General features: G+C 41.8%; 1 protein-coding gene across 2 annotated transcripts in view; it reads left to right on the top strand.

Annotated features, from left to right (window-relative positions):
• The window catches only part of atrnl1b (attractin-like 1b), a 336,438-nt gene that overhangs the window by 221,935 nt on the left and 91,943 nt on the right, over positions 1-22,560 (top strand). For both annotated transcript variants that reach the window (XM_060939921.1, XM_060939920.1), the window contains exons 26-27: positions 259-320; positions 21,158-21,236. In XM_060939921.1, coding sequence (XP_060795904.1) covers positions 259-320; positions 21,158-21,236 — 141 coding nt within the window. The remainder of the gene's footprint in view (positions 1-258; positions 321-21,157; positions 21,237-22,560) is intronic.

Genomic DNA, 22,560 nt, shown 5'->3' with positions numbered 1-22,560 from the left:
GTCATATGGACCTGAAATGTAACTGATCCGTTGCCCATGTGGACACGATATTTAAAAAAAAAAAATCTCGTTGCCGTTGTCATGTGGATGTAGCCTGAATTGCTGTTAATGCCAGAACTGTAACAAGTCCCTAGCTCAGGGATGGAAGACTGTATCAGCTCCTAATGTTCTCTTTAGGCACTGTTTCATGTATTACACCAAATAGTTTCACAGTTATGCACATGTCCAACCTGAATCTTTCTTTTTGTCCCATTACAGATTGCCTTCTCGCAGCACAACAGCATCATGGACCTGGTGCAGTTCTTTGTGACATTTTTCAGGTGAGTCAACATTGTATTTCCCCTCACCTTCAGGAGCCGTTCTGTTTCGGGCAGGGCAGGTCTTAGGTCTGTTAATTTGTTAAATCAGTCCGAAGCCTGCCTTCGCTAATTTCCTCAGTGTCTTGATGAGCCTCATGACCTGTCCTTTTTGGTAGGTAGATACTAAAGCAATTGGTTAAGACTTGCAGCTGGTGTCCTCAGCACTTTAGCATATCATGTCCCCTAATCTTACATTTAAAATGTGTTCAACACAAACAAGGACTTTGCGGGGATACAATTTAAAATGGTGTGTCTGCTTACTGAAAAGAAAATACAGTTAAGTAGGGAATAAAGCATGACAGGTGTGTTATAGGAAATTCTTGCATGGCTCATGTGAATACTCGAGCCTGATTGGTCAGTTACGCCAAACCACGGTCTGTTATTTCTGTACAAAAGGCCGTTGCTATGGACCATGTCATTAGCAGAAGTAGGAAAAATCAATTTTAATTAAATTTTGTGTCAAATTATTGATTTCTTTAACGAGTAGCCAACAGAATAATGTACGGTGATCCAGTCATTATTATAAAATAAACTCCTTCAGGATGACCTGCATGTCCTGTGATTTAAGTCCCGCATCACCCTGCAGACATCCCAAGTCTCCCGGAAGTTCCGGGAGTCTCCTGCATATTGATAGCGGCTCCCTGATGCCCGCAAATTACATGCAATCTTACGGAATCTAGAGCAAGCGAGCAAGCTTGATCCTGAACCTATCGACCAGATGCAAATTTGTGTACGTCACAATAGGAGGCCCACGCAGCCTGTGATGTGGTGGCAGTGTGGCACAATATTGAGTAGGGTAGAGTGCGGTTTGGGATGCAGCCAATTTCACAACGCGCATTTCCGGTTTAAGGAAAAAAAACCCCAAAACCCAAGTGTACGCACGTGCCCTCTGGTGGTTCATATGTGTGTGCATGCGCTTGCAATGTGGCAGCGCCGGCGCGTGAGGCACGTTTTCTCCCATCTCTGCGTGCGCAGTTTGGCCAAAGCAGTGGAGAGGAGAAGAGATGAACTGGCCGCCATCTTCCACGCACTTCTCCCTCTAATTTATGGGGGGCGGGGTGTCCAGATTCAGTCAGTAAGGAGCTTAATATATGGCACATTGTAGTTATCATAGTTTATGGGTTGGGGGCAGCTAAGTCCCCAAGTCAGGGTGTCCACTATGAATCGGAGTGAATTCAGGTATTGTTCATCTCCAAAAGGCCACCCCAAAATCCACCAGAATGCAGGAAATCACATCAACCAAATCCAAAATGTTCTGGGGGAGTACCCCCATACCCCCGGCAATGTATTCGTCCCAAAAACCAAACCTTCCTGAAATGAATTTTGTCAGGTTGGGATGTCTGTGACCGGCTTGTTGTGCATTGTCCCTTACATAATCATTGACTTGGTGTTGTGATGCGACAACCCCAAAGTTCCCAATGTGTAAATTCTGTATTAAATTCTGTATTAAATTCTGTATTAAATTAGTAAATTCTGTATTAAAATTACTAAATAAGCAAATGCCGTTACAGTCCATGAAACATAGGATGTATAAGTATGAGAAGAAAACAGTACATCAGAAAGCTGCGCACGTTTTCGTGGAAGCTGCGCAAATGTGCGCAGCTTTCTGATTTACTGTTTTCTTCTCATACTTCCTATGTTTCATGGACTGTAACGGCATTTGCTTATTTAGTAATTTTAATACAGAATTTACTCTGATGAAATTATTCAGACATTCCAACGCCCCCCCCCCCCCCCCCAAAAAAAAAATCGGATCTGCACGATTCAGCCGTGAAAAAGACGGCATCCGCCAAAAGGCGCGCCGTTTGCATCCCTGTTTAAAATTCTAGAATTGGAATTATTAGAATCTATTCTAAATCTAACCGCGAGCATCCGCACATTCAGTCCCAGTCGCTGCCCTCCACTCACATTACCTTTTCTACAGCATGAAACATTTAGTCAAACACGGCACTGATGTCGAGGGGTTTGTATTGGAGTGGGGGACAAATGGCTCCAGCTTAGAGACAGTTTCTAGTGCTAGAAGAAGTACATAACATTCAGTGATGGGAATAACGGCGTTAAAATAAAGGCTGTTATAACGCCGGGTAATCTAATTAATTAGCTACAATCGTTATAACGCCGTTACCAGTATCAACACGCCATTACTGCATGGTGTTGAAGTTGCTCTGAAGCCGTCACCGACTTGGCTCACAGACATAAAAGCTGCGTTTGTCACTCCCCCTCCAGACACTGCTGTCATTTCATTCTCTCCCCTTCCCTCCAAAAGTCAGTATCTGCGCCTTTAGTTTGTGTGGAGAGAGATGATCTGCAATAACATGCATTGTTGGCTACAGACCGAAACATACTTTCAGAATGCACTGGCCAAGGCAGGACTAAACTCCATGTGCCTTCTAATAATAATTTAAAAAAAAAACAGAATAGTAATTTGTAAGCTAAACAGCCTGTATCTACACTTTTCTTTCGCCGAGTGGCAGCTGTCTTCAACTGGGGCGGGAGGGCGGGACATGACTGAATGGGTGTTTCTGATTTGTCAGCTGTCGTCCTTACACCGCATGGCATGCCCCAAGCGTTTACAACACAGAATTCCAGGTTCTCCACTCCAAAATCGGCAGCTTCAAAACGATTGATTTTTTTTTTTAACCGACAACCAAAAAAAATTTAACCGGTTGACGTTGATTCGGTCAACCATCGGTCATCGGTTAACATCCCTACTTTGCACTCGCTTTGTTGGCTGATTAGCAAAGCAAGCTGTCTGTACTAGCGATATACTCTCTCCAGAGGCACCACTGACCTGTTCTAGGCTTCTTCTTCTTCTTCAGAAGTTCTCATGTAATGAGAACTCGTTTATGACAGGAAAAGATGAAACCATGATTATTTTGATGATTTTTTTTCTTCTGTTTTTGTGCGTCACGCATTAAACAGGGATGTGATTTTTTCCGCGAATTCGCAGAATTCCGCTTTTTTCACCTCAAAATTTGAAAAAAAATTTTTTCTGATTTTTCGCTCAAAAATCCGCATTCGTATCCTATTCATTCCGACTTTCAGTAATTCCGTCATTGAGATGAAACGAGGTACGTGATTGGCCCATCGCTCTGTAACAACCAATGAACGCGCTTGTTAGATAGCTGTACGTAAGCTCGCTTCAAACAAAGAGTTGAAAGGTGGCAGCCTCCGTGATCGAGCGTAAAGATGCAAATCGAGTTAAAGAAATCGACAGAATAGTGAAAAACAAGTTCCGCTGGGAATGGTTGGAGAAAGAGGTTGCTACAGACGTTGGACATAATACTGTGAGACATTTGTTCAGCGATTTCGTTCTTTGGGGAGAGGGCAGAGGTCTCTGGCTGTCAAGTTTGGGGCAGCTGGGACCTCCCCTGCCCGAGCTACGAGCGTGCAAAGTCGGGCTGGAGCCCGGGATAGAAACGAAACCTAAGCGAAGCGCCGCGGCTCGCCTCGGGGCGAATTACGTCCCGAGGTGCGGGGCTAGCGCACCCTGCCCGCGCTGGTTCTTTGGGGGGAGGGCAGAGGTCTCTGGCTGTCAAGTTTGGGGATGCTGGGACCTCCCCTGCCCGAGCTACGAGCGTGCAAAGTCGGGCTGGAGCCCGGGATAGAAACGAAACCTAAGCGAAGCGCCGCGGCTCGCCTCGGGGCGAATTACGTCCCGAGGCGCGGGGCTAGCGCACCCTGCCCGCGCTGGTTCTTTGGGGGGAGGGCAGAGGTCTCTGGCTGTCAAGTTTGGGGATGCTGGGACCTCCCCGGCCCGAGCTACGAGCGTGCAAAGTCGGGCTGGAGCCCGAGATAGAAACGAAACCTAAGTGAGTGAACACAGTAGTTTTGAATATCCTTAAGTGAGTGAACACTGTGGAGTTATGATTATCCTTTGGTGAGTGAACACTATAGAGTTATGTATATGAAGTTGACATTGCTAGAGTAGAAACTGCAGAAAAAAAGTGACTGATATGCTGGAACTGGACATGGATGCTAGCATCTTTTTTCTTTGAGAGTTCCTGAAGACTTGTGGATGAATTCTTATGTTGCATCATGTTTGTTTGAAAAGGCACATTTAGGTATGTTCAACGTCTACAGTAATTGAAAGTATAAATTTTGTTTTTCCTTATACAATTTTCTATTTATTCTAATGCAGATTTAATTTAGAATGACATTTTTAGGTTTCATGTTTTGGCTTTTTGTCAGTTAAGAATAATTGAATCTACTATAGGGGCTCAGAGTTGCATGTTGACCATTAAATTGGCTTGAATTTGTTAATCATGACAAGTTTTTTCTTGTGTGTTTGCTTGCCATTTTAGTACAATTTTTAAGTCAGAAAACCCCAGAACCCAGGAGCTTCGCCCCCCCTTGTCCCCCCACCAGGGCGCTGCCCTGGACCAGCTGGGGGCCTGTGGCCCCCAGACCCCCGGCTAAAATTTTCAGATAATTTCACCAGCCCCAAATCACATCCCTGATTAAATGGAAACTAATTATATGGAGGAACTGAAGTTGAGATTAAAGGGTGTATTCAGACCAGGATAGTTCGACAGTTCCCTTGCTTTGGTCCGAACCAAATGTTTTTTTTATTTTTTCATTTTGGTGCGGTTCGCTTTCACACTGTACATTTTAGTAAGCGGACCAAAATCTGTCAACAAAGCCACGCGCCCTGAGGTCGTTCAGCTATTGGTCAGAGACGACACGCGCACAAAGCGTTAAGTTCAAAAGTAGTCATGGAGGCTTTCTGTGCTGTTATTCTTTTTAATGTCATCAAAGCTATATGCTTTTTCCAGTTTTTACTGTTTTCACAATTGTGCGATTACTATGCTGTTGTACAAATAATTTATCAACGATGACGACAAAGGGCAAGGCGGCTACGGAGGATAGCGCTGATGAGCGCACATCATGTTGTGACAGTTCTGGCTCTTCACGCAATAGATGAATTTCTTTTTTGTGTCGCTAGTACCGCCACTTTTTGAAAGAACGTCCCTGATTTTAATGTAGGTCTGACGGAGTTTCTTCACTTTTAGCCGACATTGTTCTGGGGAGCGCGTGAACCCCTTCTCCTTCATTTTCTCACTGAATACAGCAAACACGTCGGCATTTTTGTGTGTTCTCTCCAAAAGCTCAGATAATTATGTGGACATCTGCCCATATATCCACAAGGGTACGCGTTTCTTCCTCGGCCCACGTTTGCCCCCTACTCATTTTTTGTACTCTGTAGTCTAGCCTACCACTGGTCTGAATGACTGAACGACTGTTGTAAGGTTCCCTTGACAACCGAAACAGTGTTTGCACTTTGCGGTGGAGTGTCAAGACTCTGTTTCCCATAATGCTCGACAAACGACGGAAGCTCCCGAGGTACAAAAAAGCAAAACTGTCGGATTAGGTCCGGTCTGCTTTCACACCTCCAAAAGGTCCGCACCAGGGTTCCTTTGGTCCGGACCGAGTCCGACCTTGCAGCTCGGTCTCGGTCCGCTTGTTTGGTCTGGACCAGAGTTCGGTGGTTTGTATTCAGACCAACCCAAAAGGTCCGGACCAAGGGAAATTTGGTTCGTTTGGTCGTTTGGTCCGGACCAAACAACGTACTGTAGGTGTGAATACGCCATAAGAATCTGAGGGGAAAAAAAGTCGGACCACACGCACCTGAGGTCCAAAGAATCATTCGAGCCACCTGTTTGGATCTGTTGCTTAACTGTATCATTCTTTTGCATAGATTTGAGAAAATGCCGACTCAAATGTCACTTGCTACGCTAGCATTTTGTGGCTCGCAGCTGAAATTACATTTGTGCTTCGAAAATAAATAAATGATCACCTTTTGCTTTGCTGCTTGCTGAAGTGAACCTGAGGTTATACCACAGCAATTCACCAACAATGGTATTTATTTTTACTCGTTAAACACCAGTTGTACGGTACTGCTTTTTGTCAATTCAAAGCTGCATTTTATGATGTAGAACGTCTGTGAAACCACTTAGTTTCTTTTATCACTTGTTTTTGTAACAGCTGTTTCTCTTGAAGTTAATAAGACAGCAAAATGCAGTTTGTCACATAACTGAGAAACCACAAAGTGCAGAGTGCCCAATCTTGTACAGCAGAAAAGCTGAAGGTGCTGTTTTATCTCCAAGCACTAAAACTGACTGAAGTCTTCTTTCATAAATGTAAAAAGTAGTTTATATATTATATGTATTTAGTTGTGACGTAAATAATACTTCAGTTTCCTCCTCGTGGTTCCAAGGACTCTGGTTCGATTCTGAGCTCAAATTACTGTCCCAGCAGAGTTCTGCTTGTTCTTCTGATGTGGGGTTCCTTAAAGTGCATATCACGGGTAAATACAGGAGCAAGATCAATGTAATTCTCCTATTTTATATTAAACTTTGGTCAAATATCTGTCACATTTTGCATTTTGTGCAATTTTTTTACCTTGCGCGATACCAGAAAAATCCAGTTGAAATCAAGCCATTTGAGGCGAATTGGCCCGCCTCTGAAAAAACTTGGCATTTGGATTTCCCGGCAAACATTGATTTTCATGACGTCACGCGCGGGACGCCTCCCTCTGAATCCTACGTCAGCGCTGGTTTGTTTATGAGAAAACGACCTGGTGGTTTTCTGCAAATTTCTTCAACGTTATCGCGTAATGATTAAAATGGTTAACAGATGTATCGTAGGAGGGTGTAGCAACACCAATCTTGATGGGATTAGTACTCATCGTTTCCCAAAAGACCGGACAATCACTACGTTTACATGCACATAGAGAGAATCGAATTTCTGCCGTTGCTCGACTGAAATCGAAGTTCAAAATGTCATGTATACACCTTAATTCGGCTGAAATTGAACCGAACTTGATTTCTCGGAATCGAGCTACACGACCTAGTTTATGCGATTTCTGCCGAGCTATTTTGCGCATGTATACCCTATCGAGCTAGTTGTTGAGCTACTTCCGGAAGTGACGAGTGACGAGACCACAAGCGGGAAACACAACAGCCTCGGTTGGCATGACAACGAATCATGACAACGGCATGAATCTTTTCTTTTTGTGGCATTGTTTGCACTGTTAAAATTTAGCTCACTTACTGTATCACCAAATACATCTGTACAGCTGTTGCATAGCTGTGAATTGTGTACATAAACAAGTCATTGTATTTGTGTGTGTGTATAGATGTCCAACATCTGAAGAATGTCAATAAAAACAAAACAACTGAACTTTTTGTGTGTTTATTAAGACATAAGTTAAATTGTAAGCAAAAAAAAATATTTTTTTGTAAGCAAAAAATGGACTTTAGAAAAATATTATTGTGCAAAATAAGTTGTCTTACAAAACAGTGGTCTGTGCCGGACAGTTTGTAGCCATAGTCTGTTAGAGCAAGCCTAACAGCTTGAACACGGAACTGCTAGTGTTGCCAGATTGGGGGTTTTAAGTGCATTTTAGCGGATTTGAACATGTTTTGGGCTGGAAAACGTCAGCAGTATCTGGCAACACTATAGCTCTTCTTCATGACGACAACCGGAAGTGTACCAACACGATGGGGCGTGTAGCGCCACGTGTGGCTCGGGTGCACAATGCACCTTGCACAATAGCCCGATTTCACTTGTGCATGTAGGACTGGATTTCTCTGGCACCCCTGCTGGGACCCTTTGCTCGATTACCGACAGCAGCTCGATTTGGACGTGCATGTAAACGTAGTCAATGAGAGAGAAATGGGAGCGCTTGGTCTACACAGGCTGTGCACTGAAACCGTGCAAAGCTCGCGCAGCCTGCTGGCGCTTCCGCAGGTAACGTCACGATTCTGGCTCCAGACTCCCTTGGGATTTTTCCAGACGTGTTTTGTTATTTTATTTTTTTCTGCTGTAGACAGATGGCCTTGTGCAAAATTACCCTTCTGGATGAGTGTGTAAAGGGACATACTTTCATATAAAAAAACAAAAAAAATCAAATTGGTCCAGAATATGCACTTTAAGGGTTCTCTGGTTTCTTCCCACATCCCAAAAACATGCCCGTAGTTGGCATCCAGTCTCCCCTCAGTAGTGTTGATCCACCACAATCCTGACCAGGATAAAGCAGTTAATGAAAGCGAGCGAGTGTATTTCAGACCACATCACCTAAACACAGACCATCTTAGCAAAGAACGAAGAAATATCAGTGTTCATGATTATGCAGGGTTTTCTTAAGTATGCATCATTAATAAATATTTCTGCTCACTCTATCCTACTGATGTAGCTTATTCATTTATCCTTCAGGCTTGTGCAGTGACAACGGTGATAAAAAACAGATGAGTGTTAAGTTATAAGATGCCTTTTACCATCTGACTGATGACCACTTGCATTGTTTCTGAAGTGCCTGTTAAATGTATAAAATGATTTCTTTTTAGCTATTATAGTTAGTCACTTAGTAAAAGACAGCGCTTGAGCATGAAAAGAGTGCCTCTAATGAAAATGTGCTGTTTTAATTAAGACTCAGACGTTTCGTAACCTGAAATTAGCAGGCGTTTAACAGGACCATGGGTAAACTCCATTTTCCTATTGGAGTGGCTTTTTAACATTCACTTTGTCAGTTCGGTTAGCTAATGCATTCGTTCAGTTCCTAGAATCCATTATTGTGTTTGTTGCTCAACTTATGTTTTTGAGGCTGCTTAGTTCGAGAGCACTTTCCTAGCAGGGTGAAACAGTCCAAGGTGTTCTGCTATGGCCTTTTTCTTTTTTTTAGTTTCTCTTTTTTTTTTACATAGAAGACTGTTCTTATACAGTGTTGCCCTGCGTAGCCTTGGACCACTGCCTCTGACTTTTCTAGTATAAGGGTTGTTTTACAATCAGGGTACGCAAGCTAAAAATCACATTTAACACTTATTATCTTCAATATCAAAAGGCTTGACTAAATAAACTTGGTTGTTTATTGTAGCCCTGTGATAGCTCTATTTACCATGCAAAAAACAAATTGGTGATAATGTTATTTTTGGTGAATGTATAGCAATATATGGCGGCACGGTGGTGTAGTGGTTAGCACTGTCGCCTCACAGCAAGAAGGTCCTGGGTTCGAGCCCCAGGGCCGGCGAGGGCCTTTCTGTATGGAGTTTGCATGTTCTCCCCGTGTCCGCGTGGGTTTCCTCTGGGTGCTCCGGTTTCCCCCACAGTCCAAAGACATGCAGGTTAGGTTAACTGGTGACTCTAAATTGAGCGTAGGTGTGAATGTGAGTGTGAATGGTTGTCTGTGTCTATGTGTCAGCCCTGTGATGACCTGGCGACTTGTCCAGGGTGTACCCCGCCTTTCGCCCGTAGTCAGCTGGGATAGGCTCCAGCTTGCCTGCGACCCTGTAGAACAGGATAAAGCGGCTACAGATAATGAGATGAGATGGCAGTATATGTCATATTTAGCAAAATTACTCGTGTCATTTAGAAAAAGTGCTTTTTTGACCACAGGTAGCTCCAAAAGGGATGCACTTAAATCATTCTTTATACCATAAAACACATATTTGGTTCCATATCATTGGAAACATAGTTAAGTTTTAATGTTGAATGCCAGTAAGTTTTCAGACTATTTTAATCAAGTTAGTATGTAATTGTGTCAAAAAAAAAATGTCCTCTCCGAGACAGCTAATTTTTCAATATAAAATAACATATCTAAAATGATTATTTTCATCCCAAAATGTGGTCAAGATATTGGGACATAAATATTAGAGACAACTAACACAAAGCTTACAGCCTTATATTTAAAAGCACTATGGAAGTAGTGGATTCTGAATTGTCAACAAAAAAGTCCTCTCCGAGAATCACTTCATTTGTTTCTCCCATCCCTGCTTAAAGCTACACTTAATCTTCTTTGTCTTACAGCAGATTACACAAAACTACCATACACACATGTCAAAAAATTACCTGAAATCTGTTCTTTAACTTGTCCTTCACTTAAAAACTGGTACAAGAACCAGTTTGATTCAATTTGAATTTAGGACCCCTGTGACACGAACTTTGTACCCTGATTGTAAAACAACCCATAAAATCTTTTTTTTTTCCTTTTCTTACATATGCGCATGCAGTGTGAGGTTATGTCTCACTACTCCCCTGTCTCAGTAACTGATGTTCTCTGTGCAATTCTGCTCCTGTGACACAAAAGCTAAAGGCAATGAAGGTTTTGAGGACTGGAGATCTCTGCTTTAAGATCTCTGCCAGTCTCTAATCATCGTCTGCTCACCTCTCTGGCCTGTAATGAACAGTGATGTTCGAACAACTTGCACAAACACACAATTTTGTAGCTATGTGGAATAAGTTAGATGGCTCTGCTTCTGAGAGCTGGAAGATTATTTCTTCTTATTTTATTTCTGTTCTGGCTCTGAGACTGTAAAGTCATTTCTACTATTAAATTACATCTTAACTGCACAACAGAATGCCCACATTTTGGTGATATGATGCAATTCATAAAAAAAAAAATCTACTTTTTCTTAGAAAGGGTTCTAATTTTGGGGTGGCACAATGGTGTAGTGGTTAGCGCTGTCACCTCACAGCAAGAAGGTCCAGGTTTGAGCCCCGTGGCCGGCGAGGGCCTTTCTGTGCGGAGTTTGCATGTTGTCCGCGTGGGTTTCCTCCGGACGCTCCGGTTTCCCCCACAGTCCAAAGACATGCAGGTTAGGTTAACTGGTGACTCTAAATTGAGCGTAGGTGTGAATGTGAGTGTGAATGGTTGTCTGTGTCTATGTGTCAGCCCTGTGATGACCTGGCGACTTGTCCAGGATGTACCCCGCCTTTCGCCCGTAGTCAGCTGGGATAGGCTCCAGCTTGCCTGCGACCCTGTAGAACAGGATAAAGCGGCTACAGATAATGAGATGAGATTAGAGTTCTAATTTCTTCTCTAAAACAAGGATATACGGTAATGAGCCTCTGTTACTAAAGGTTTATGACTATGTAGGGGATTAAAAAAAAAGTTCTGTTTTGCTGGGGAGTTAAAAAGGTTGAAGAGAAATTTCTTTGAGGATGCAAATTCATGTCGATGCACAGAAGGGGTTTATGGGTAAAGCCAAACTGCAGAAGTGAAAACGAAGGGCACTGCGAGATGAATTTCACTAATGAATCGAGTACCATGTAAACCACAAGCTTCTGAAACTTTTGTGACCTGGAACTCCTTTAAGTGTTCAGTAAATTCCATGGAACCCCCCCCAGAAAATCTCCTCTCATCTCATTATCTCTAGCCGTTTTATCCTGTTCTACAGGGTCGCAGGCAAGCTGGAGCCTATCCCAGCTGACTACGGGCGAAAGGCGGGGTACACCCTGGACAAGTCGCCAGGTCATCACAGGGCTGACACATAGACACAGACAACCATTCACACTCACATTCACACCTACGGTCAATTTAGAGTCACCAGTTAACCTAACCTGCATGTCTTTGGACTGTGGGGGAAACCGAAGCACCCGGAGGAAACCCAGGCGGACACGGGGAGAACATGCAAACTCCACACAGAAAGGCCCTCGCCGGCCACGGGGCTCGAACCCAGGCCTTCTTGCTGTGAGGCGACAGCGCTAACCACTACACCACCATGCCGCCCCCCCCGGAAAATACTTATTTTATAATCATAGTCCAGCTGTTTAAATCGCAGGCTTATTGTTTACATTTATACAATCATATTCTGCCTATTCATTGGCATCATAGTGCTTTATTTCTGCTATTTTCACATATTTATAGGCCTGCTTGTTTGTGATCAGGTCACAAGTAGACAGCTCAGGGTGGCCGCGGGTCCTTAAAAAGTCTTAAAAAGTCTTAAATTTAATTTTCCTAAAATAAGGCCATTAAAAAGTCTTAAATTGTCTTAAATTTCAAACCTCGTGGTCTTAAATTTTCAATCTTAAATTTATGGAGATTTTACTCAGTCATATCGTTAAAATGTGGTACGCTTTGGATGGGGAAAAAGTTTAATCGTTTTTGATGCTCACAATTATACCGCGCAGGCTCCGAATCCACCGGTTGCTAGACACGCGTGCTTGACAACCACTCAGTGCCTGATCTGTTGTGTAAGTCCTATCGTTTGAGAGAGAGTGCAGCCCCGCCCCTCTCTGCTCCCTGAGTGCAGCTCGTCGCCTTGGTAACGGTGCTCAGGTGTAGGCAAGAGACACAATATGACAAGCAAAGAGTTCCCTCTCCTCGAACAACGCTGATTTACATGGAAACGAAAGGAGCTATTCACAAAATTCTTGCACATTGAGTGTTGCAAGGCTCCCATGAACACATTGATGTAAGTTTTTTTGTCCCTAGTGTAAAAAATGTGGACACTAGAGCGAGTTAAAAACAAGTGACATTTCTGATTTTGCAGTCAAAGCGCTGCCAGGTTTATAATGTGAGTCTGTGGGAGAGCGCAGCTGTCCTCTCCTTACTTTCAGGCTTCTCATTCAAAAACTGTAAATCCTATCGCTCAGGGAGACACATTGTGTGAATCAAGACAAGTGTGACTACAACTTTTGAGAAAGTTGTGTGTGTAGAGTGAAAATTGTGGCTGAAAACACAGTTTAAATGAGAAAGTGAGAGCTTTTTTTTTTCAAGCTGCCTCCACTCTAAACTCCTGAGCGCCACTGGTGTGTAACGCCATAGACACCCATTATAAAGTCTGAATTTCTCCAGAATTGCTCATGGTGTTTGATCTGTGACTGATCAAAAAGTATAGAACCCAGCAAAAAAGTTGAATGCCAGATCCACACAGGAGAATTTTGTCTCCGTTTTAAAGTTTGAATCATGTCTCTAGGTGAAAGCATGCCAGAGCAGCGGATGTTTGAAAAACATTGAAAATGTGCAATTTTTTTCAATTAATTCCATAGAAAATGAATGGGAAATTTTGTGTGATTTTTTTTCGCAACTATGTCGCGAAAAAAATCGTAGAATGCTGAACAAAGTAATAGCATAGTGAGTCCGATCGAGCCGCACGTTTTGATGTACTGTTTGTCTGTGTGCAACGTACGGTTATTGGGTTATTCGAAATCGAAATTTGTACAGAAGATGAAAAACGGAAGAACAAGAGTTTGCTGTGCTTTGCTCCCTATATGGGAGTCAATAGTTTGCAATGCATAGCACTTCATCACTAATAATAAACTCCTGTGCACGCAGTTCCCAGGGTTAAATGTATTTTCCACAGACCATTTATTTATTCACTTTACTCAAATACAAAGTAAAATGGCAGTAAATCATCTTTCTTTTCTTGCGTATTGCATCATGAGGCGTTCCTGGCTTGTAAATCTCTTATTTTCGGTGCATGACACATTCACGCAACTGAGCATGCTATGAATTAACAACGACAACGGTCTGCAGTGGGGCTACACAATTACACACTCAGCGAACATTTCTCCATTTGTGTATGCAAATACACTCCAATGACTCAGTTTGGTTTCATTTACAACCAACGGTGTCTTTTGATGCCAGCACGTAATTGAACGAGAGAAGACTGGTTTACTGGAGACAAAATAAGCGTTATCTCTGCTTCTGTTCCCTCTGATGTTGCCTCCGACGACCCCGACACACTACTGCCTCCTCCGAGTGCACGCGCGCACACACCGCATGTCGGGGCCGCGGATGAGTTACTCTCCCTTGATCAACAAAGTCGGCGGGGAATTTGTGGTTATTATCGGTACAAACAGCGCGAATCACAACTTAAATGAGTGCGGTTCAGTTTGACATTATTGTCAGTCCATTAGATAAACATTTAATTTTATTAAAATTGAAAATTAATATTTAGAGCCTGTGGGCTACAAAAATAATAGTCATTAAAGTAGCCGGCTGGACTTAATTGTGTAGTCGGCTGTATGGCCGGCAGCCGGCGCTTGTGGAAAGCCCTGTCGAATCAGCTCTGCGCATGCACCGTGCGGCACAAAAAAATGGCAGCCACCATGAAGGAAGGAGATCTGGAGTTTCCAAACATTTGCTTAAGTGTGAAATCGCAAAATGATATTCTAGCGAACAACAAAATAGTAAAGATTCAGAAAAACAAATCATTCAGTGATCATTTTAATAGTGTAATTTCATCCGAACTAGGCCTAACGCTCGATTTAGAACTACAAAAAGTCCGTGTGCCGGACATTTTAAGTACCTTTGTAAAAGTTTTGCAAATGTTGCAGTCAGCATTTAAAATGCTAACTTTAAGTTTTTGTACAAGTTTCAGTTGATTAAACTGTCATTTTATTAAATGTGTCTGCTTTTGTAATAAAAAAGTACTGAAAGAAAAAGCAAACACAACATTGCGATTTTCTTATCCATCCATTAAAAAAAAATCCCTCCCTCCCGACTGAAAATTTTTTTGCTCACCCGGTGGACAGGAAACGGATTTTTTTTTTAAGGATGGCCTTGGATTCAAACATTGTGACTGCATTCTGATTGTCACATAGTTACAAGTTTATCCGATCCTTATATTGTGTTCTGAGTGTGTGAATGCCTGTCAAGGAAAAGAAATGAAGTACTTCTACTAGAATAGTGTTTTCTGGTGAATGTTTACAAGAACAATAAGTTACATTAAATTATATAGTTTTTTTTTTTTTCAAAAGAGTACGTTTTTGCGGGCGGCACGGTGGTGTAGTGGTTAGCGCTGTCGCCTCACAGTAAGAAGGTCCTGGGTTCGAGCCCCGGGGCCGACGAGGGCCTTTCTGTGTGGAGTTTGCATGTTCTCCCCGTGTCCGCGTGGGTTTCCTCCGGGTGCTCCGGTTTCCCCCACAGTCCAAAGACATGCAGGTTAGGTTAACTGGTGACTCTAAATTGACCGTAGGTGTGAATGTGAGTGTGAATGGTTGTCTGTGTCTATGTGTCAGCCCTGTGATGACCTGGCGACTTGTCCAGGGTGTACCCCGCCTTTCGCCCGTAGTCAGCTGGGATAGGCTCCAGCTTGCCTGCGACCCTGTAGAACAGGATAAAGCGACTACAGATAATGAGATGAGTACGTTTTTGCGTGACTTTAGATTTGGTCTTAATTTTTTTTGGAAAATGGTCTTAAAAAGTCGTAAAAAGTCTTAAATTTAACTTGGACAAACCTGTAGACACCCTGCAGCTGAGACACACAGCAGTTCACACCTGGCATTATGACTGCGTCTTCAGCGACCACATTACTTCTGCTGGAAGAAGGTTGTCACTCACATTTATTCAGTCTTCTGCCTTCCTCTGCATTTATTTTTAGGCAGAAATTGATCTGAATCATATCTCATATACCTTTTATAGGTGTTTAAAAAGTCCTGATCATGTGGTCTGCGAAAGAAACGTGTTAATGAATGAGAGACGGGATAAAGAAGGAAGCTGTGAAAAGCATCTGCTTTCGTCCCTGTTGTTATAGTATCGCCTTTATCCGTTATCTTAGTGTCAGAGATCTCCATCAGCACGATTTCCAAGCAGGCTCACAATGATATCATTTTCCAGCTATGGCAATGACGCAGTCGATGAGTTGGTCCTTCGTTGCTGATGTGCAAATGTGATGTGGCTTTGTGCGTCCCAGACCAGCTCCGAATGTAGTTTGAGTGATCAGATCACAATGCATCTACGAGATCATATTCACACTTATGATCTAATCACCCGGCAGGCGTGTTGATACCAGGTGTGAACGAGGCCTTTGTGTGGCTTGGATTAAACTCATCTCGTTCACATCAATGACCTGTTAAATAACTACAAAAACGCAATCATAATTATATTGAATTCTGTCACTTGCTGCTCATGTTTGTGCTCTTGTTGCGATCTGGGTTATTCTGTCACATCACTGGCTGCCTTGTGATCAAGAGCACATGATCACGTGACTGCACTTAGCCCTGTTTCCAGACTGTTTCTGCTACGTCTTCTGCCACATCTTCCCCAAACTGGTTTACACTCTCCTCACCCCTCGTGTGATACCGTTTCCCCAATTCTCTCATATCCGCAGCAGTCCGAACGGAGAGAACCATTTTAATTGCTGTAATGCTTTTATTAATTCTGATTCCAGGTTGGACTGTAAAGGGGATTAAATCCTGTTTGCTGTCGAAAAAAACGTGGAGGATGAAAAGGGACAGATCTGAAGAGGGATTTCTCTCGCACCGCTACTTAATTGAGCCATTCAAGTTTTCTTTCTTTTTCTTCGTCTCCAGTTCAGCATTATCTTCAAACAAGCCCAAGATGACGTGCGTTTGAAAGCGTTAAAGGGATTTCATCATTTGAGCTCCTTCCATCCCCCTGTACAGACCATGAATTAATTTCACTCAGAGATGTTTACAAATGCTCACATATCTCCAGAAATACAGATGCCAGAAACCAATTTGTCTGCGTTTCCCAGCTTCACTTTTGACATGCTTTTTTTACGAGTTGCGTTTTGGCGCACATTGCTTTGTTGAACTGTTGACTGAGACCTCCAGGATGCTCTGCTTGATCTGGGGCACCTACAAATTCTTGGAAGTTTCATATTTCATATGATGAATTTACAGAAGACTTTTCTTCGCATAGTTTCATCTTCCTTTGTGAAAACGGGTTATTCCAAAGTTTAAGCACCTGTACCGTATGTTCTGTGATACATTAGCAACAGTTTCATTTCATTTATTTGTCTCGTTTGCGTCAAGTACTTGACCTAAACGGTGATTATTCATAAAAAGTAGTTTTGAATGTGATTAAAGCAATGATAAATGTGGCACGATTCCACAACATATGGATTTCTGCCCTTCATCATGACTGCAGCCATTTTTGTTTTAAGCAGCATCAATCAGATCTTTTACAGCTCAGTGAACCCATTTTATAATATTGCTAGATCTGGAATGATCTTTCAAAGAAAGAAAGGGGAGGGGGGACCTTTGTTTCTCTTTACTCTGCAGTGTAATCTATTATGCTCGTGAGAAATATTTTAGTAAGTTGAGATGCACTGTATGACCAAAAGTTTGTGGGCACCTGACTATCAAACCCACATGCGGGCCTTCCTGAAATTTGATTTTGCAACAAAGGTGGATGCACACACTTGTATAAGATGTCTTTGTATGCTGTAACATTAGTTTCCCTTCCCTGGCACTAAGAGGCCCAAGCATGTTCCAGCATCCCGTACAAAAAAGAAGTTTATTCAAGTGTGCTTCTAGTATACTTCTTTTAAACTAAAAATAAGAGAGTATGCTTTCAGTTTACTTTTTATTTACTGATCAGAGATATACTTAATAAAGTTATACATAAGTATACGTGGCTTATACTGAAAAGTATATAGAAAAGTCTAAGTATATTAAGCTTATACTTAAACTTTTGATCAAGATGTACTTGACAAAAGTGTAATAAGTATTAAAATATTTGTGCCTTTTGTTTAAGTGGACTTGCCCTGTAGTTGTGCTTCAGCATTATTGACTCTTAGGCACGTCTGTGGTTCCATATAAGGTTTTTTTTTTTTTTTTAATTTCTCCTGAGTGGGCTAATTCATTTTTTTAAATTTATTTCTTTTTCTTTAGAGCTTGGATGTCAATTTCAGTTGTCATTGCCATATTTTTATACTTTGGCATTTAAGATAATGTTGCTTTAAATTTAGATTTTTAAAGAAAATGAATATGTTCTTAATCCTGAATATCTGTTGTGAGTTTGTGAATTCTTACCTTGATAACTTAATTGTACCTTAAGGTACAAAACACTCAAGTTGTCTACTGGTAGTGTGCATGAGGTAAGGGTTAGGGTTAGAAAACTAATAGTATACCTAGAAGGGTAATTGCAGTATACTTCAAAACTGAAAAGTGGACTAGTTGTATATAACCAGTAACTAATAGTATATTTCCAATATGCTATAAAGTATACTTTTATAAACTAAAGAGTGGACTAGAAGTGTATAATGAGTAAACCAATAGTATATTTCCAGTATACTACAAAGTGTACTTTAGTAAACTAAAAACTGGACTAGAAGTATAAAACAAGTAAATTCATAGTATATTTCCAGTATACTATGAAGTATGCTTTTGTAAAGTAAAGAGTGGACTATAAGTATAGAACTAGTAAACTATTAGTATATAAGTTTACTTGTGGTATACTTGCAGTACAAAATAAAAAATACTAGTTGTATACTCAAAGTTTACTTCTCTTAGACTTAAAGTATACTTTTTATAAACTAAAAGTGGGCCAATTTAGTCCCAAGAAGTATTAGATTAGTTTACTTACAAGTATGCTGTAAGCACATTGATATCAGTATACTTGGTACACAAAACTATACTTAAGGAAATATACTTTAACTTTAAGTATACTTAATAAAATGAACTTGAAGTATACTTCTTTTTGATAAGGGATGGCGGTACCCCCGTGCACAAAGGAAGGTCCATAAAGTCATAGTTATTCAAGATTGGAGTGGAAGAACTCATGGCCTGCACGGAACTCTGACCTGAACCCCACTGAATACCTTTAGGATAAACAGAAACGCCAAATGCTCACCAGGCCTCCTCACCCTACATTAGTGCCTGACCTCACTGTTGCTCTTGTGGATGAATGAGCACAAATCCCCACAGCCACACTCCAAAATCTAGTGGAAAGCCTTCCCAGAAGAGTGGAAGTTATTGTAACAGCAAAGGGGGACTAAAACTTGAATGGGATGTTCAAAAAAAAAAAAAAATCACACATGGGTGTAATGGTCAGGTGTCCACATACTTTTGGCAACAGCAAGTATATTTCTACCTTGCACCCCACACACTTTTTCCAGAGGTAAACTTTAGTCATCACTACATTTGTAGGAGTCAGGCATCCATCGTTGTTACATTAATGCACCAGAGGACTGCTGACATCGAAGATGGCCACAGATCGTTGGCAAACATGAAATATCTCATTTACTCACTACTAATTGCTTCAAATGAAATTCTTCAAAAATGTAAAAAACAGAATTGGGATCCAGTTAGATTGCAACTCTCAACATTCTGATGGTCGTAGCCCCCAAAAAAATGTGTTCAAAAAGAGATCAATGGATGTGGGCAGAGTATTTGAGGCTGAGATTAATGTGTGGGGGAAACTCAGATTATCTTTACTTTTGTACATCTATTCATAAAATATAGAATGAGTTTGGGGTCTCTTTTTAAACTCCGCCAGCTGTGTTGGAAGAGGTTATGTTTTCGCCTGTTTGACTGTTCCCAATGTAATTCAAAAAGTAGTGAAAGGATTTTGATGAAATTTTGAGGAAAGGTGGGCCAAGGGGCCATTAATTAGATTTTGATACAAATCCAGATATGTATGTAGTTCACAGATCCAGGATTTTTTTTTTTGGTCTGTTCCCAATGTAACTCAAAAAGTAGTGAATGGATTTTGATGAAATTTGGTGTACAGCTTTAGTATTATCCTATGTTCAAGTGATTTTGATGGTGATTTGCACGGTGGTGTAGTGGTTAGCACTGTCGCCTCAGAGCAAGAAGGTCTTGGGTTCGAGCCCCGTGGCCGGCGAGGGCCTTTCTGTGCGGAGTTTGCATGTTCTCCCCGTGTCCGCGTGGGTTTCCTCCGGGTGCTCCGGTTTCCCCCACAGTCCAAAGACATGCAGGTTAGGCTAAATCAGGGGTGGGCAATTATTTTTTCCATGGGGCCACATGAGAAACAGAAAATTTTGTGGAGGGCCGGACCAAAAGGCTGAACTAAATTCTGCATAATATTAATTGTATTTCTTTATATAAAGCAGTAAATAACTTTGTTTTTACAAGCTGCTAAGACTGGTAAGAGTGTGGAAAAAACGAGGTTGCCTTACAAAAAATGTCATTTATTCAATCAAATTTCCCAAAACAATGGTTAACAAAATGTCAACGTTTGTACCTTTTTTTTTCAGTCACATTCACCCCAAAACACAATAAAGACATCACAATATTGTCTTTCTACTCCAAATATCAAGCAAGATACATCATATTATAATAATGATGCCCACGTTTGTAGTCTAATCACCTCATTTGGTGTTTTTCAGTTTTTAATTTGTTCAGTGAGAGAAATCTAGTCTCTGTTGGTCTTTAACGAGTGCATCAGAGTCAGGTTGAATGTCTGAGGTGGAGATGCGAAGCACAGCTGACACATGATCATCGGTGAGAGAGGATCTATACCTGGATTTGTTAAACTTCATCACTGAAAACGTCAATTCGGTGTAGGTATCAGATCTACAGATCGGCTCGGGCTCCGGCGCCTGCTGGTGACGTCACACTATGTGATTGGCTGGACCGTTTGAAGGATGACGTACAAGTTTGTGGTTGGTCTGGACAAATTACGGAAGTAGTTATCACGGGATTAGGTTTCGTGGGATGTCATGTCATGTTCATGTCGCGCGCATTGCGTTTTTGTTGAACACAACTTCAAAATAAAAGCAATACACATTCAGTCCATGCATGAGGTAAAATTAGAAAATACGTTTATTTTGTAATTTCTAATTAACCTTACGCGGGCCGTAAAATGCCCAGGTCTGGGCTAAATGGTGGCTCTAAATTGACCGTAGGTGTGAATGTGTGAATTCGCCCGTAGTCAGCTGGGATAGGCTCCAGCTTGCCTGCGACCCTGCACAAGATAAGCAGCTACGGATAATGGATGGATGGATGGATGGATGGATGGATGGATGGTGATGATTTGTGGCTTGGTGGAGGTATACACTCTACCAAATGCCCTTCTAGTTCATATTGTCATAAGAAGAGGATGGTTCTGTCTGTCTGTCTGTCTGTAAACCCCCCCCCCAAAAAACAGGGTTTTGTTACTCATCAGTCATCTAATAATTATTTTATAAATCTGGTCAGACTTCTAACACAGGAACTGGCATAAACCAATGACGTTGCAGCATCTTGTTAGACTGTTGTTTAAATTCAACTTTTTAAAAAATATTGTTTTATTATGGGAATAGTGTGTGTCAAATATCCACTACATTTATCTAAAATTGAGTTTGTCCTTTTTTTTCTTCCTTTAGCTGTTTTCTCTCATTGTTGCTGGTGGCTGCGGTGGTGTGGAAGATCAAACAGACCTGCTGGGCCTCAAGACGGCGAGAGGTACGTTCAGCACACGCGCACACACCCACACCCCACATATACTTAACACATTAACAGATAGTCATGAAGTATGGTGGAGGAAAAACATCCCATCATGTCAAATGTATTCCCAGTGTTGTCATAAAGTCATTCACTGTAAAGCTTGTGTATACAATTAAAACAACAGCGTTCGCTTGATCATTATGGTGCTTTAGCCTGACATATGCATTGCTCATCATGCTAATTAGAGGTTCTGGTGGACCAATTAGCTTTGACAATACACATATAAATCAGAGATGACTGGCAAGAGGAAGGACAGCAGATGTCTGCAACATGCGCTTGCTTTTGCGTGCTGAAAACAGAACACGGCTGTGTCATGGGCTTTTCATCACGCTTTAAAGGAACAGTCCACCGTATTTCCATAATGAAATATGCTCTTATCTGAATTGAGACGAGCTGCTCCGTACCTATCCGAGCTTTGCGCGACCTCCCAGTCAGTCAGACGCAGTCAGACGCGCTGTCACTCCTGTTAGCAATGTAGCTAGGCTCAGCATGGCCAACGGTATTTTTTGGGGCTGTAGTTAGATGCGACCAAACTCTTCCACGTTTTTCCTGTTTACATAGGGTTATATGACCAGTGATATGAAACAAGTTCAGTTACACAAATTGAAACGTAGCGATTTTCTATGCTATGGAAAGTCCGCACTATAATGACAGGCGTACTAACACCTTCTGCGCGCTTCGGCAGCGCATTGATACGGAGCTCAGATATCAATGCGCTGCCGAAGCGTGCAGAAGGTGTCAGTACGCCTGTCATTATAGTGCGCACTTTCCATAGCATAGAAAATCGCTACGTTTCAATTTGTGTAACTGAACTTGTTTCATGTCACTGGTCATATAAACCTATGTAAACAGGAAAAACGTGGAAGAGTTTGGTCGCATCTAACTACAGCCCCAAAAAATACCATTGGCCATACTGAGCCTAGCTACATTGCTAACAGGAGTGACAGCGCGTCTGACTGCGTCTGACTGACTGGGAGGTCGCGCAAAGCTCGGATAGGTACGGAGCAGCTCGTCTCAATTCAGATAAGAGCATATTTCATTATGGAAATACGGTGGACTGTTCCTTTAACTCGTGTGATAAAGGTGCCTTTCTTTAAGAGGCGTTCAAGACAAACCATTGTAGTGTCGGTACAAAGTAAAGCTCAGCTAACATATTTGCACTAGTCAGTGTCATGATCTTTAATTCACTTATTACTGTCACGGCCCATGGAGCTGTATTTGTCCATTTTGTAGGCTGGAGCTGGCATTAGTAATCACAGAGGTTGATCTGTTTTGCTCTTTT

Source organism: Neoarius graeffei, chromosome 14 (genome assembly GCF_027579695.1).
Source record: "Neoarius graeffei isolate fNeoGra1 chromosome 14, fNeoGra1.pri, whole genome shotgun sequence".
Classification (NCBI taxonomy): Eukaryota; Metazoa; Chordata; class Actinopteri; order Siluriformes; family Ariidae; genus Neoarius; species Neoarius graeffei.
Note: the sequence above shows the minus strand (reverse complement) of the source record. Positions and strands in the feature narration are given on the sequence as shown.